This window comes from Trichosurus vulpecula, chromosome 1 (assembly GCF_011100635.1).
Source record: "Trichosurus vulpecula isolate mTriVul1 chromosome 1, mTriVul1.pri, whole genome shotgun sequence".
Classification (NCBI taxonomy): Eukaryota; Metazoa; Chordata; class Mammalia; order Diprotodontia; family Phalangeridae; genus Trichosurus; species Trichosurus vulpecula.
Genome location: NC_050573.1, coordinates 289995385 through 290012882, shown reverse-complemented (window position 1 = coordinate 290012882; position 17498 = coordinate 289995385). Strand labels below are relative to the sequence as shown.

The following is a 17498-nucleotide window of genomic DNA, read 5'->3' as shown; positions in this document are numbered from 1 at the left end:
GATCACGTAACTGACTAAGAGACATGGAACTTATAAGGACTTAATCTGTCTACTATTTGTTGATTATTTTTTAAAAGCATTTGATTGGTAGAACAAGACGCATGCAACCTTAAGGATTTTCCTAAAATAAAGTATCTCTCAGGTATGTGTTAAAACAAGACTGGCAGGTATAGCCAAAGGTGTCCTGGAGCCAACTCTAATGGGCTTATATTTTCAGTGTGAGCATTTGACACCTAAGAAGTTGGAGCCTGATTTATTGTTTTGTGAATTGTCTAGATTTAAGAAAGTGTTAATAAGGCCGATTAAAGTTAAAAGTGTGTGCACGCACATTTTTTCCCTCCAAAGAATTTGGTTGTTAGACATTTACCAGCACACCGCTGTAATGCTCTGTAAACATTGTTTGAGCACAGCAGGAGAGCAGTAGAAGGTTCAGGGAATGAAGTCATCACTAGACTGGAGGCCTGGTGACTGTAAGCTAATAATAATAATTATTATAGCTGGCATTTATATAGTGCTTTAAGTTTTGCAAAGTGTTTCACATCCATTATCTCATTTGAGCCTCACAGCACCCTGGACATAACCATGGACATAGTTTTTATTCAATAATCTGTATCAACATGAAAGTATAAAACAGAGACATACACTTATTTACCTATGGCATTTGCCATATTTAGTGTTGATGACCTGAACAGTGTCCAAATCAGAGGACTCTCTATGGTGATGTTTTCTAAATGCTCTTGCTCACAGGTGATAATACTAATTGCTTCAAACAATGGGATGCTACACATTCCTCCCCAAATCCATAGTGATTTTAAAATTTATTTAATTATGAGCTTAATAACCATAAAGAAAACAAATCATCAAATAAGCCTACAAAATCATAAACCAAAACTCTAAGTATTTTAACATAATAAAATAAGCCCAAATCAGTTAGCAAATAAGGAAAAACCACTTTTCTTCTAGACCCTCTTCCAGGTATGTATGAATTTTCTCTCCCTCTAGTTTTGTTTTTTTGTTGATAATATAGTAGTGGTCATCATTCTAGAAGGGCAGAGACTTTCATTTTTGTCTTTGCCTCCCTAGTGTCTATTGCAGTGCCTCGCACACTATAGATAGGTGCTTAAAAATGCCATTCGATTGTTTAATGAATATGTAAAATTTCACCTTAGTAAAATGAATATTGTGAATAATTTAGTGTTACTCAAAATGGACCATTTTAGAGTTAAATACAGACTACTATCTTAGTAGCCGTTCATGTGCATGTAAATTCATGGCTAATAGATAAAATTTTTATATTACATTAATATTGATACTGATAAGCAGTTGCCATTAAAAAAGATTACCTACAATGTAAAATATTATTAGTTTAGATGACTAAATGTTCAGTTATCCTTGAAATTATTCCTGTGGATTTACCTATATATTATGTCCAAATTATACTAATAGTTACCCTGCAAGGAATAGTTATTGATACGAGTCTTTGATATCAGTTGTGGGAGTTGGGGAGGAGAGTGGTCAAAAGACTCTATCTTAAATAATAATTACATTTCCAGTTACATAGTATATTAGTATACTTTATGAAAACTTAGAAAACAATGAGAAGGAATCACAGAGCAATGAAAAGTTGGGAAAGATGGGCAATGTAGATAAAAGATTGGTAGTGTAGATCACAATAACAATAATGAGACACGGTGAGGATACAAAGAAGTAAAGAACCAATTTAAACAAGAAACCACTGTTGTTCCTTAAGGAAGGTGACTTAAAATTAATCTATCCCTTGGTCCCTGACATTGAACTTTTCTTATTAGTTTTCAAGAAAATGATCAAGAAATAATCAAAAGGCTGAGGTATACCTGGGAGGCATAACACAACCTCACTTGATAGGCTTCCTGCCAACTCTAGCACTGTTACAATTACTTTGGGGCCATATTATTGTTTGTTTGTTTTTTGCTATATTATTATTCTAAAGCAGGGCTGTCCAACCTTAGGTTTTTATTAAAATAATAGACAATTTTTTGGTTTGCCATTTTAGTGAGAGCTCATTTACTAAGGTGTTTATGTAAATTTCTATGCTGGTAGGCAGGCTGTATAAATTGCACTGTGGGCCACATTTTGGACAGCCCTGTTCCAAAGTAAATGGAGTATTAATTTTAAAGAAGTCCTCCCCATTTGTCCATTTATTTAATGTTCATTGAGCAAACATTTATTAAGCATCTTGTCCATTCAGTCTGCCACACTGAATTTTAGGCTGTTTTTATTTACTTTCTTTGTTTTGGATCTGTTCTAATTTGTGAAGTTATTTCCTAAAATTCTAAATTGACTTACGTACTCTAATTTAACTTTGTGAAATATGAAAAACAATTGTATTTTAGACATATTATAAACATCTTTTAAAATGTTTCTTAATTTTATTTTAGTTTGAATGAAGATATACCCACTTGCCTGCCATCATTTTCTTTATCTCAAAACCCTGGGCAGCAGTCTATAAGAGAAGAGAATTTTAAAAACAGGAAAGTATATATTTCATATTCATTTTGACCCCTAACCCCATAACAGGAATGCTTTAGTTTTTGGAACTCTGAGAGAATATCTTTTGCTGAAGTTCTCTTTAGTGATGATGGGATCCTTTTTAGTAATTTTCAGGTAATGTTCATGTTAATATTGTTATGGTAATTGTAAAGGAAAGTAATATTTTAAATGAGACTGTCAGTCTCTGATGTCACATTGGTAGTATAGTTTAAATAAATTTGTAGCTCTTGAGAAGACATCTGGCATGAATTAGATCTATTATATCTACTACAAAGGTAAGAGTTTTTTCTTATGTTCAGTTAAAATCACTTAGTTGTAATTATGGTGGAATTCATTCATTTAAAAATAAAGCATTTTTCAGTCATGTTCGACTCTTTCTGACCCTTTTATGGGGTTTTCTTGTCAAAGATACCAGAGTGGTTTGCCATTTCTTTCTCCAGATCGTTTTACAGGTGAGGAAACTGTGGCAAACAGGGTTAAGTGACTTGCCCAGGGTCACACGGCTAGTAACTGTCTGAGGCCAGATTTGAACTCCGGAAGATGAGTCTTCATGACTCCAGGCCTGGCACTTTATCCACTGTGCCACCTCGCTACCCAAAAGAAATACAGCATAGAAATAAAATAAACAAGGATATAATGAAACTAGGAAGCTGTTTCCAGAGAAACTAGTCTGATTCTGTTTACTACCTATGTGAATGTAAAGATTTCACATAAACTCTTTGGGCCCCAGCTTCCTCATCAGTAAAATGGAAGATTTATACCAGGTAATTTGCAAATTCCCATTTGTCCTAAATGTTCTATTGTGCTATATTTTTATGATATGAATTAATACAGCTAATACCTGACTTTAGGGTACTCGAAATGCTTTACATTAATTGTCTTATTTGATCCTCATAAAGTAATGCAGGCTATATTATTCTTAGTTTACAGATGCAGAAACTGAGGTTCAAAAAGATTGAGTAACTCCTAGAGTGAAAACTAGTTAAAATTTCAGAGGCAGGATTTATACCTGGATCTCTCCACTCTGAAGCCCGGAACTATTTTTGCCAAACTAGAGCAGCTACATTTTTCCATGTAGTAGCCTTACTGAGGGGGTAGATCCCTTATTTAAGGAATGTTGCAATGGCTAAAGAAAAAGAAAGACCAAGACTCAGACTTGTTGAGTTGATTATTAATTAAATTCCACCCAATTAAATGATAGATAATGAGGATAGCTCCACTGTTAGAAAGGCCTGATATATCCTTTGTTTCTAGGATTCATCTTATGGCCAGTGATGATCATGATTTGATTTAATTCAGCAAGCATATTTAAGAGCCCGCAGCATATGTGAGGTGTGGAGAATATAAAACAAACATTTTTTAAAACCGCCAAACAACAGTCTCTACCCTCAAGGAGCTTACTTTCTTGAGAGGAACTTGTAATCTACTGATAAATGTTTAATGTCCGAGGCCAGTTGCAGTTCTCACTCATTTCTATCACTTTTTTTTTTTTACCAGAATTCAAGGCTATCATTTCAGTACAACATTACCAAACATTTAAATGAGTTTCATTTTAAGCAGACTGTTCAGTCCTAAAGGATTTAATTCAATAATGTACAACACTGCTTTTATATAAAAGTGATTATTATATGTCATTATTTAGGTCAGTGAAGAATAACCAAGCAGGCAGCATGTTACCACTTCAGGAGAAAACAAAATGTGAGCAGAATGATTATTTTCTACCCCCCTTCCCCCCACATCTCCCATTATGATTTCTGGTGTAGTTTTACTTCTTTCATTTGAGGCGGTCTTGTATAGTGGAAGGAACACTGTAACTGCCGGTAGGCAGGAGATCTGATCTGAGACTTGACTGTACCACTTCCTAAACCTTCTGAGCTTCATTTTTCTTGTCTCTGCAATGAAGGGATTGGACTAGATGACCTCAGGAAAGTTAGGCAGAACAATATAGATGTCAAATAAGTTACAAGACTGTAAACACTTTTGTAGATGAGTAAGCTGCAACAAATAAAAATGGGAAAGCTAATTTTAAAATTTCCACTCAAAATCTGGCCTGTTTCCCAGTAGGCCAACATGATATCCAGAATATTTGGATTAGATATTTTAGCAAGCCCAATCTCAAATGGCTGAAAATATTTAAAGAAGTTGTAAGGTCCAAGTATTAATATTTCAATGGCCAGGTATGACTATAAAGAGACTAATTGTGATTGTTAATTGTTAATGAACAAAACAGAACTGTGTTGATCCAAATATTAACACTACCCCTAAAATAAAATCACTTTAGTAAGTAAAAAATATAAGTACATGCTGAAAAATAATTATATAGTACTATAATATGAAACGTATTTACTGTACAATTTTTTTGGAAAACATTTTTCAATTAATGGTGCTTTATTTTTATCATCACCTACTTTATCATCACTTCTGCTGTCATTCTGAACTTCCCATTATAGTTGTACCATTATTAGATGCTGAGATTATGATTATATGCCGCCCTAAGGTAGCTAGATTTGGTGGGGAGAGAGAGGGCAGTGTGGCCTTTATTGGCCCCTATGTGGTTGGCGTATCTAAATAAGTGTTGATCTCTTCAAAGTAGTTACTCTCTGAGAGCCTATAAATTATTCTAATGATACTACCATTATTCAACACATTTTTGGAGTGCCTTTTTGGAGGGGAAAAGGCCGAGCAATTGGGCTTTAGTGACTTGCCCAAGGTCACACAGCTAGTAAGTGAGTCAAGTGTCTGAGGTGGAATTTCAACTCAGGTCCTCCTGACTCCAGGGCCGGTGCTTTACTCACTGCACCACCTAGCTGCCCCTGGAGTGCCTTTTTGAATTGCCATAGGAGATACTCTTAGAAAATCAATCTCATTGCTTTGTACTCACAGTTTGACTTTTGATCAAAATATGGTTTTATTCAGTCTGAATGTTATTCACCTGCTTTGGGTCAGAATGAATTTTGACTTTTCAGAAATCAAATCTACCCTCAAAGGATGAAGATTTACCATCACTAAAAGTAGTTAGGTAATGGCTGCTCATGGACTGTGAAGGCAATTCTAAAAGAGGTGGAATATTCAAGGTGAATAGTCATTTAGATGTTCTGCTTTGGTTGTTAAAATAGTCACACCACTTCATAGTCACACTTTGTATGTTACATATTAGTTTCCACTTAGTGTTTTTTATAATTTCTAGAGAAATTAAAGTATCTTCCAACAACTAGCTATTACTTTCTGTAGCTTTTCTCTGAAAGTTCTAATACTTCTACCATAATTCTGAGTTATCTCAGAGCTGCAACAATCACCCCCAATTAGTCAGAAAGATCATCCCTATAGAAAGTCTGAAAAGACTTTTGGTAAAATGTAGTAAAGACGATGAAATGCATAGAAAATGACAATGAGACTGGTCACACATTAAAAGTGAGGAGCAAACAATGGAGAACCTGTTTGCACCGCTGATTTCCTGGTGATGTCAAGAAAAAGTATGAAAGGCCCCTAGCATGTTGGGTACACTCCCTTTGAGAGTTTCTGGGAGGGTGTGGACAAGGATGGGCAGACATGAAAGGGTTTGATCTGCATCCTTGAAAGAACCATGCACATTGATGAAATCTCACATATGTTTCAGTCTGAGATGAAAAAGTGATCCTGTTACAAGTAGAGAGGTTGATGTACTCCTCTAATCCTGGCTCCTGGGGAGGTGGAGACTGGTACATCACTTGAGCTTGGGAATTCTGAGGTATAGTGGGCTAAGCTGAGTGGGTGTCTGCATTAAGTCCAGCACTAATACAGTGAGCTCCTGTGAGTAGTGGGGTCACCAGGCTTCTTAAGGTAGGACAAATAGCCCAGGTCAGAAACAGAGCATATAAAAACCTGCCATGTTGATTAGCAGTGGGATTTAGATCATGAGTGACCAGTTACCATACTTGCAGCGTGGGAGAGAGATAGGAAGAGCTAGTCTCAGAAAAAGAAAAGAAATGTCATTTCTGGGTTTTTTAAAACCATGGTTTTCAGGGAGCACAGAATTTTAAAATTAATCTTTCCTTGACTTGTTTTTAATATCAATTGTTTTTATATCATATCACTTACATTTTCTTCCACTTTTTCTGTCTTTTGATTTTTCTCTAATATTCTTGCTATCTCATGGCTTCATTAATTTCTGTTTTATCTGTTCTAGTTTTCAGGAAATCCATTTCTTGGGAAAGGTTAGCTGTTTTCTGTCCTAAGCTATTTATTCTCCTTCCAGTTCTTTCCTCAAGAGCTTTTATTTTACTGTTTTAGCTTTTGCTTAATTTCTTCTAGGTATTCTTATAAGACTTGTAGAAAATTCATTTTTTCCTTTGAGTTTCTGCTTAACAGTTTTTATGTAGTTTTTCTTTGCTTTTGGGGGAATATCTAGTTTTGCAGAGTTTTTTAGTCAGTGTTTTCTTTGATGTACTTATTTCCTCAGCTGTAATGGCTAAATTAGGGGTTTTTGTTAGGTTACATCTGCTGCTTCATTTTTAGGTGGGTTGGTTGGCCCAGCTTGGTCATGTCCTGGGTTCCTGAGCTTACCTTTACCTCCAGGATTAGGTATCCCTGGATCTTTGAGATTTAGAGTGCTGGATCTTCAGGCTCCTCTCTGGCATCTCAGGACTAAGCATGAAGACTTAAGAGCCCTAGGCATGATCTGTCTCCATCCGAGCATTGCATAGTCACACTGGTTGGCACCAACTAGCACATGCTGGTTATCACTGCCACCAGCGCTTCCAATATCCTCACACTAGAGCTTTCTCAGGGGAATTCTCACTTATTGCTGCCTCAGGACGCAGAGCCCTGCATGGCCGTGGCCTTCTGTAGTTCTGCTGGGAGGCCACCCTGCTCCCGTAATGGCTTTGCTCTTGGGTTTTTAGCTGACTTCATGTAGTTCTGGGGTGGAAGAAGTCACTATTTTCCCATTGGACCTCTTGATCATTATTCACTCTGGTGTGAGTTTCAGGGTTTTGCTGGAGTTTGTGTAGGGGACCTGGGTGGTTTGCCTCTCCAGCAGCCATCTGGGAAGGAAATAGTTCTTTTCTCTATCATTCTTCTGAACTCTGCACTGCTTAGCATCCTTTCTTCTTGAATACTTTTGCCTTCTACCTATCTGATCATTCCTTAGTCTCATCTGCTACTTCATCAACTATATTGCATCCCTTAATTGTAGGTATTCCCCCAAGCTCTGCCCTCTTCTGTTCTCTCTTCACCCTCATTGATCTTAGTTCCCATGAGTTTAATTATCTTTAAGTATCAGACTCCCAAGTCAACATACCTAATAACCTTAGTCTTTCTCCTGAACTCAAGGCATGCATCTCCTACTCACTGTTGTATATTTCAAAATGGATATCCCATTGGTGTCTCAAAGTATCCAAAACTGAACTCATTCTCTCACCCCACCCCCACCAATTCACACACACACACACACACACACACACACACACACACACACACACACACTTCACACCACTTTCCTAAACTTTCGTATTTCTATCCAGGGCACCATTATCCTTCTAGGCACTCAGGTTCACACCCAACATCTCCAGTTGATGCATTTGTCATTTCTCCACAGCATCTCACAGATTCTTCCCATTTTTGTTTCATGATCACCACCTTAGTTTAGGCCATTGTTGCCTCTCTCTTTAAGTATTATAGTAGCCTTTTAATTGTTCTCCCTATCTCAAGTCTTACCTCACTGCATCTGTCCTATACGTAGCATATATAAGCATCAGAGTGAAGATCTGACCTCAGGCCCCTACTCAGGAAACTCAGTGGTCCCTGCTGCCTCTAGCATTAGATAGGATCAATTGATAATCAGCCGGCAGTTATTTAGCACCTAATATTACTACGTGCCAGTTATTGTGTTAAGCACTGGGGATTCAAAGACAAAAGTGGCCTTAAATACATACCTGGCTTTTGAAGTCCAAACCAACCTAGGTACCTCAGTCTACCTTTCCAGCATTATAACACATAATTCCCCTTCCAGCACTGTGGTCGAGCCACAGTGGCCTTTTTGATAATTATCATCTGATAATATTTGTTTCTCTTCTTCGCACTGGCTGTCCCCCATACCTGGAATATACACCTTCCTCACCTTTAGGTCAGTAGATGGAGTGCTGGGCCTGGAGTTAGGAAGATCTGAGTCCAAATCCTGGGCAGAAATAATATAACCCTTGAAAACTCCCTGAAGTTTCTGTATTCATTTTGGTGTGTCACTTTTCAATAGCTCTGTGCTATTCTTTTATAGATGCAGCCAGAGGTGTTATAAGACAAGTGCATGAATGAATGTAAAGCACTTTGCAAAGCTTAAAGCACTATATAAATGCCAGTTGTTTTCATTAGCCTGTGGTCATCAGGCTTCCAGTCTGGTAATGACCTCATTTGTTTTCTACTGTACTCCTGCTAAGCTCAAGTAGCGTTAATATAGCAATACAGGGGTTTGAAGGTAAATGTTTAACAATTGGACTGGAAAGGATGGAATGTATGTACATACACTTTTAAGTTTAATCTTCATTATTGGCAATTTCTTAAGTCTAGATAACCAGCAAAACAATATATTAAGCCCTGTTCTGGAATTTCCAGTTTCTAAAGTGTAGAAAATTTAATAACCAGCTCTCCCAAGCCAGTTAGATCTGGCTTCAGCACACCCTTGAATAAAGTCCTGAGTCACTGATAAATGAGTGATGAACCATGTTTCTGGTGACTGTTTCCTGAAGCAAAGATCCAAGCATATGGTCTGACAAAATGTATTCTTTTAGCAAACTCTTAATAAAAGTAAATTTTCTTTTCATGAGATCAGGACCAACTATATATGACTGCCTATAAATATGTTTGTGTCTCTTGTTTATATAAAAATTCTGTAATAAGCATCTAATAGAATTTATAAATATATAGTTTGTGATGGACAATAAAATATTCATGGAAAATAAATAGAACTGGTTAATATTCTGAGGGAGGAATCTTCTGTTTGCTTGATAATCTGGCCAAAGAACCTACTTGCTGATCTACCTAAGCTATGAATTTAGACTTTTCATGTGATCCTGGCTGAGTCCCTGTGTTTTGGTAGGAGCTAGGCCAGATCACATTTAGGGAAAAAATTTGAAAAGCATGACATCTATGCCTTCATCAAAATCAGTGAAAAAGATTCTGAATGGCCTAGGAGAAAGGACAGATAGAAGCCTTCCATTAGGGACCCTTTCCAAACTGACATAAACCTATTCCTTTTCTTGGTCTTTTCATTCATCCAGTTCCAAATCAACCTAACTATACCACAGCTCTCCATTTTGTCCTCAAAGATAGCATGACAAACTTGGTCAAACGTTTTGCCAAAATTTATGTATATCGTGTCTAAAACCCTCCTCTCATCTACCCACTTAGTGACTCTCTCAAAAAAGAAATGAAGTCGATCTGGTTTGGTCCCAACCTTGATAAGGCTTTTCTGACTTTTAGTGATGATCGCTTCCATTTCTAAATTATTGTAAGTCATTCACTTAACAATACATTCTAGAATTTTGTCAGGAGCCAAAGTGAAATCCATAGTTTCCAGACCATATCCTCTTCCCTTTTTAAACATTGAGGTTACCTTTCAATTCAATTCCACAAGCATTTCTGAGCACCTACTCTGTGCTAAGTGTTGTACTGTGAGGTACACAGCATACAAAGATAAAAATACCACCAAAGACCTTATATTCTTCTGAAGGGAACATTTGCCCTTCTCCATCCTGTGGCATCTCTTCCACTCTCCCCAGTTTTTCAGAGGTCACCAAGAGTGGTTCATCAGATGAGATGAGAAGATTCTTCATTGAAGGGAATATGGGATTTTGGATGTGGAACTCACATATAGTATCAAACTCAGCTGATATTTTGGTTAGTTTTGCTGAAATTTTTTTTCTTTTTTCTTTTCTGTTAGAATGTCAGGCTAACAGGTGGGAATGATATATTCCAAAATAAAGATGATAAAAAAAATTCATCAACTAAAAATTTAAAGAAAAAAAAAAGAATGGCTTAGTGATCACATTTGCCAGTCTTTTCTTGTTACTCTAGGCTAGTGGTGTCAAATTTAAATAGAAATAGAGGCCACTAAACCATGCATAAAAATCCATCAGGGCACATATTGATATAGTTTTCATATGTAATATCTGTGTTTTGTTATATTTTTATTTATTTTGTTAAGTACTTCCCAGTTACATTTTAATCTGGTTTAGGCTGCACTAAGGAGTGCTGTGGGCCCTGTGTTTGATACCTCTGCTTTAGGATGTAGTTGCCTAGGCCTAGTAACCTAAACTCATCAAGGGCTGCTCAAGTTCTGTTACCATCTCTTCATATCTTCACCTTCCCCTCTTTGTTAATAGTTTTTGTTCTTCCTAGCTCAAAGATCATTCCTCAGGTGCTGGATTTGGAACTAAGGATTGTTGTTCAGTCATGTTTTAGTTCTGTCCATCTCTTTGTGACCCCATTTGGGGTTTTCTTGGCAGAGATACTGGAGTGGTTTGCCATTTCCTTCTCCAGCTCATTTTACAGGTGAGGAAACTGAGGCAAACAGGGTTAGATGACTTGCCCAGGGTCACACAGTGATGAATCTTCCTGACTCCAGGCTCAGCACTGTATCCACTGTGCCACCTAGCTTACAGGTATTACTATCTCATTTTAAATATGAAGAAAATGAAACTCACAGAATATAAGTGAGTTGTCCATAGTTACACAGTTGTAAGTATCAGAGGATTTGTACTAAGATTTACTAAGATTCGAGATTTAAATCTTAGTACAAATTCTCTGACACTTGATAACCGTAGTATCTTCCTCACTGTGTTTTCAGGCTCAAATGAGATAATATATATAAAGTGACTGTTGTTAGTAGTATTGACAAAGAAAAGAGAAGCAAGACAAAAGTTGGGTATTTCAGCCTTCTCATTATCATTTATCGTCATCATCCTGTTTATCTAAGCTGCCCTGTCCCTTCTTTGACCCGCCTCATGCTCCTGCATGGCTAACAAAATCCTTTTACTTGACAGCTTCAGCTCTTTCTCAGCTTTAAATCTCCAGACACTATTCTCATGAGACTGTGATGCTCTTTTGTATTCATCCTCATTTACTTGCCCTTTTTTCCATCTTCAATAAATTTCTTTAAAAACCTATGAGTGAAAGGGGAAAAAATTTGAAACTCAAAAACTTGAGGAACTGAAGTTTGTAAACTAAAACTAAAAATAAATTAATTTAAAAAAAGAAAAAAACCTGTGAGTGAGAGAGTATGAGTTCTTTGTTTATGCATTAGTCTCTTTAGCTCTGCCACCTGCCTCTATTCCTTCTTCTTTCCCTTTGGAATAATTGCTGCAGTGTCCTCAAATGTAAGAGGCAGCCTTGGTGGAGTGCTTGGCAAGCTGACCTCAGAATCAGAAAGGCCTGTATTCAAGTCCTGCTTCTGACATATACTCGCCTGTATGACCCTGGCCAGGCACTTTATACGACAGTGCTTTAGAGGGCTCTCTTAAGGCCATAACTTGTACAGCAGGTACTTACCTGTATTGGTGGAGGGAGTTTGCTTATCTGGGTGTTCCCTGTACCAATGATAATTGCAATCCTAGTCACCATCCTGTCCTCAAGTATCATTCCTGTCCCTTTGGGGCTAACTTCCTCAGTAGAAATTTAAATCATTGGCTTGTCCTTTTACTTTAAATTTGATATCTGTTCTCCTAAAATCTAAGATACATGTCAGATTATGTCCAGCTTTTCAGCTCATTTCTATCATGATTTTTTTTAAAGTGTAAACTTCTCCCTATCCTGGTTCCTTTCATTTCTACTTTATCTACCAGTTTCTCCATGAATCAGATGATGATAATCATGAAGACAGTGAACATTAATATAGTTCCTTAAGGTTTGCAAAACTCTTTACAAATGTTATTTCCTTTTATCCTAACAACTATAAGAGGTAGGTGCTATAATTATCTCCATTTTATAGCTGAGAAAACTGAGGCAGACAGAGGTTAAGTGACTTGACCAGGGTCACACAGCTAGCAAAGGTCTGAGGCTGGATTTGAACTCATATCTTTTTGACTTTAGGTCTAGTGTTCTATCCATTGTGTGTGTCACTAAATAAAAAATAGTAGTTTCTCTCATATCAAACTGTCAAACTAAACTAAAGTTCATATTGATTAAGGAAAGTTAAAGGAAAATATTTTTGATGCTTTAGAGCTATTTGCAGATAGTAGAGTAGAAAAGTATCATATTCTTGTGTATACTCTACAGGAGCACGGTTAATATAATCTCAATTGTCAGTCTCCTTAACATGTATTACTTTACTTCTTCCTTTAGCCAGCTAAAGGGTCAAGAGAATGAATGAAGAAAAATAAACTATCAGTGAGTTACTTGTCTTAAGGATAACTGTTCCTTTTAACTTTGTATTATTGAAGTTCTATCATTTATTAATACTAATCACACTCCTCCCTTTTGCATTCCTTCCCTCCTCCCTGTCACCTTTAATAAGGGCATATAACAAAATCTCCATGAAGAATTAATAATTTCTTTCAAAATGTCTTGCCATTTGCCTTATATTGATCTTATTGGATAGGAGGTAAGTAGTAGCATTTCTGTTTCAGATTCTTCTGTGAAAACATAGTTGAAGTTCAGTTTTGAAACAAGTATTTTACTTATTAATTAGATTTGTCAAGTACATATTTATATACATATATACACACACATGTTCAATTTGTCTCAAGTTTTTATATGTTCTTTTTAAGGTTTTACTTTTAGAAGTCCTCTCACTGGAGCACCACCAGAATTTTTACAGAGACTTTCTGAACTGGCCATATTAGAATACGACACTATTCGTCAGGAAGCAAGCAAAAAATTTAAAAAAGTCAAGAAACGACAGCTGCCAGACTGCTGACAAATACTGTTTGGGGCGATATTATTTTCTTCACTGGTGTCTGTTGTAGGTGTGTGTTGTTGTTTTTTTTTTTCAGTCCTGTGTAATATGATGTTCAATGATTTGCCTAAAAATGGAAGTGTAAATAGCCAATAAATATTTTATATGCTTATATATTGAACAATATGTGAAATATTTTGTGAACATTACAAGGAGATGTTTAAATTTATGTCTCATGGGAAGATATCCATAGTAGAAAATTTGTGTATCTTATGACATAAAACATTCATTATGTTTTGTGTGCTATCAGCAATGCCTATAAATGAACTACTAGTATGGATATATTTGTAAGCATTATATTTAGTGCATGGTTTTATAAGGGAAATTTTTCTTTGGTTACATGTAACACCCCTCTCAGGGTTCACTCCTCCAACTCACAGTGGCGTTAGCAGATTCGCTCCCCAGAGGTGGAGTGGCTTCTATTCCAGGCTTCTGGGTGTAATCCTCAATGTGTGTACTTCCTCCTAATAATCAGTTAGTAGACCCAGTTCTTTAGGAAAAGGATTTACTCAATGTCACAGCAAAGACAGTACTTATCACCCTAGAAATTACATCAGCTTTGGTTGTTGTTTATCCTTTGTCTAGAAGACCAATGATATCAGGAGAGTGATATCTTGACTTGCAAGTGAATTGGATCTAAGTGAGGCAGGGCTGTGCAAAGTTACCAGCCTTACTGTCCCTTCCAATTGGCAGACCTTGGCCTTTTTAAGCTCAGTTCTTTCTCAGGTCTCAGTTTGTCTGAGGCAATGCCCATTCGGTAGTTAAAGGTCAGGTAAGAACTGAAACAGAAGATGGCTTAGTTTGACTCCCCATAACAATCAGCCTGGGAGGGGGAGATTCTCAGGGTTTCCGGCCAGAATAAAAAACAATTGCTACTCTGAGCCCCCCAAACCAAGGGCACATTCTCCCACAAGTACATGTCAAGTACATAGGGTGAAAAGGGGGCATGAACTTACAGTACAGCGATTGTGAGGCACACTTCTAGGGAACACTCATGGCTAAGACAGTCACAACTCCACAACTGAAGGCACTCAATGCTGTTTCTTCAGAGGGCTCCCATGAAGTTTTCTGTGGGCAAAGTATCAGTGATCAATAAGTGGCCCTGCTAGGCTAGCTCCTTGTAGGGCATGACATTTTTGTTGGATAAGCCATTCAGCTGGGTTCATTCCTCATAGAGTGAGAAATTGACTTCAACCTCCACCTTCATTGCCCTAACTTTTTGGACAAACTCTCCTAAAGGCTAAGCTTTTGTTTTATAATTAACCTCCACTCAGGACTCAGTTCTATTGTGAATTGAATCTCCACCCCTGTGTTGCCTACCTTTGTAACTTCACCCACCACCCACTTAACTCCAATTCAATTTGATTCAGAATCAAGTTGTTTCAATCAAAACAGCAGGTCTGTAGACTAATCCTATCATCTGAGAATTATTCCTGTGTCCTAACAGGAAGTATTGAGGAAGAGCTAAGATGATTCTTAACCTACCTCCTTATTAAAATGTCTACCAGTTGGGATTGTCTTACCTTTGTCAGGGGAGGTCCAAATGATGTACCGTCAGGCCAATCAAGAGGAGGACACACCTAGGTTTAAAAGATCCCCCCATCCTTCCCCACCCCCGTCCCTCAGCCCTAATTGAGGTGGCTATCCACACACTTTGTTGACAGCCGTACCCATCACTGTTAATAAACTGATTTTGCTTGGAGTCTGTGCCTCAGTCTACTTTTATTAAATTTACTCAAGCAGGGTGTGGTGTCTTGGCTGGATGGGTCAGCCTGGGCTGGGTCAAAGTGTTGAGCGGTTTCCTTACCAGGCTTAATCATCACTCAGTTGGACTGGTTCCTTGGCTGCTGGGCACAACTGCTGCCAGACTACCAGGTTCTTCTCAGCTTGGTCTCTTTGCTGGAGAGGTTGATCCTCTGAAATTCCTGGGCTCATTCTTTGATGGAGAGCTGTAGTCTTTCACCATTTTCAGCCCCTGGTTCAGCTGGTCAGTACTGTAGTCTCTTCAGTAGAAATGTTACATTGCTCTTGTTTAGTTGCTCTATTCTATGAGATTGGCACAAACCTCTTCTCTTTTACTTCCTGAGAGTGTTAACTCTGAGGTTTATTACCTCCATCGAGGATGTGGGAATGATCTAACCTCTATCACAGTCATTTCAGGTTCAAAGCAAGTTCCCTTAGTAAAGATATTACCTTCTTTTATGCTGATCAGACCCAATCCTATCAATTATGCTTCTTAGACTATTCCTGGGGTCTTATATAGATGAACAGCTAGGGCAATTCTAGAGACAAATTCATTTTTTTTTTGGCTTCTTAATCTGCAATCAAGCTATTCAAGCTTCAAATTCTTCCTAAAGCATAGAATGTTTGTTTTACATTTCAGTACCTGACTTTTTGCTTTTTACTTTGTGTTTGTATTTAAATATTAGAATTGTGAATGATAATTCCTTATCCACCTCCTAACCATATCCATATGCTTTTCTGTGGTGTTTGGAACTGGAAGGGACCTTAAAAAGCATCCGGTCCAAATTCCTTATTTTATAGATGAGGAAGCTGAAGCCTAGAGAGATGGAATGAACCATCCAGTCTTCCAGCGTATTCAACCCCAGGTCTTCAGACTCCAAAGCCAGCACTCATTTTTTTGTACACGACAATAATGTCATTGACCGACAAAGCAACTAAAAAGAAAAGTACCCCCCCCAAAAACTGGAAGAATACATTTGATCTTAGATGGGAGCCAAAATGGCAGAGTGGTAGGAATCAATATGGCTCTCCTCCACAAAACCCCTGCAAACAGATCTAGAAAGTGTACCAGACCAAATCCTGACGGGGATATCCAGAAAGTTCAAAAGCTACCACCAGCAGCAGTGTGGCTCAGATTCCAGGCACAAAGCAAGGTCCTATTTCTAGCATCTAGCTTAGCCAGCAGAGGAATAATCAAGGCAGGAATCCCAGATGAAAGAGGAACCTAAATTCTGCCACTCTGAACCAACAGAGCTTTTCAGCTGGCTAATAGGGATTCTTGCTCAGACCCAAATCAAAGGAACTTGCAGAGCCAGGGAGGTGAGAGGGAAGGAGGAGAAGGAGGCCAGAAGAATATGCAAACAAAGAATCTCACCATTTAAAGCTATTACGGTGGAAGGGAAGCTTCCACACAGAAAACCAAAAGATAAGAATGACTTCAAAACATTATAAGCATTGCTTCAAAGAAAAACACAGCCTGGGCTCAAATTCAACTAGAATTCCTCAAAGAGATGAAACAAGAGTTTAAAAAGAGTTACAAGATGTTTTCACAAATGAAATAAGAACACTTGAAAAAAATTAGATAAGAAATTGGAGCTATAGAAGAAAGAAGGAATTAACAGTTTGGTACAAGAGGTACAAAACCTTGCTCAAGCCACAAACTCCCTGAAAACTAGAATGGACCAAATAGAAACCAATGACTTCATGAGGCAACAAGAAATATTAAAGTCAAAAGACTGGAAAACTGCTCAGATCTCTTAGAACCAGAGGATAAAGTGGAATAGCAAGGATCCACCAGTCACCTACTAAAAGAAACCACCAAATGAAAACTCCCAGGAACATCATAGCCACAATCCAGATTTTCCAGGTTAAAGAAAAATACTGTAAGTAAACAGAAAGAAAGAATTCAAGTACTGGGAAGTCACACTCAGAATCATACATGATTCAGCAGCTCCCACTATTAAGGGAGAACTTGGAACTTTCATTGGAACTTGGAATAACATTCCAGAAAGCTGGAGATACATGGTCCAATGGCCAAGAAAAACTTATCCAGCTAAACAAAGCATAATGCTAAAGGGGGAATAAATGGACCTCTGTCTTATCTGAACTGGTCAAAAGAAAGAAGAGGAGAGAGAGAGAGAGAGAGAGAGAGAGAGAGAGAGAGAGAGAGGTAGAGAGAGAGAGAGGAGAGGGAGGGAGAGAGAGGGGAGGAGAGAGAGACAGAGAGAGAGAGAGAGAGAGAGAGAGAGAGAGAGAGAGAGAGAGAGAAGAGAGAGAGAGAGAGAGATAGATTGGGTACAGA

At 37.7% G+C, this 17498-nt stretch overlaps 1 protein-coding gene across 1 annotated transcript in view; it reads left to right on the top strand.

Moving 5' to 3' along the window:
- C1H8orf89 (chromosome 1 C8orf89 homolog) overlaps nt 1-14781 on the top strand; it is a 59334-nt gene extending 44553 nt beyond the window's left edge. The window contains exons 6-7 of the mRNA XM_036736454.1: nt 4172-4227; nt 13266-14781. Coding sequence (XP_036592349.1) covers nt 4172-4227; nt 13266-13414 — 205 coding nt within the window. The 3' untranslated portion in view covers nt 13415-14781. The remainder of the gene's footprint in view (nt 1-4171; nt 4228-13265) is intronic.
- The last annotated feature ends 2717 nt before the right edge of the window (nt 14782-17498 follow it).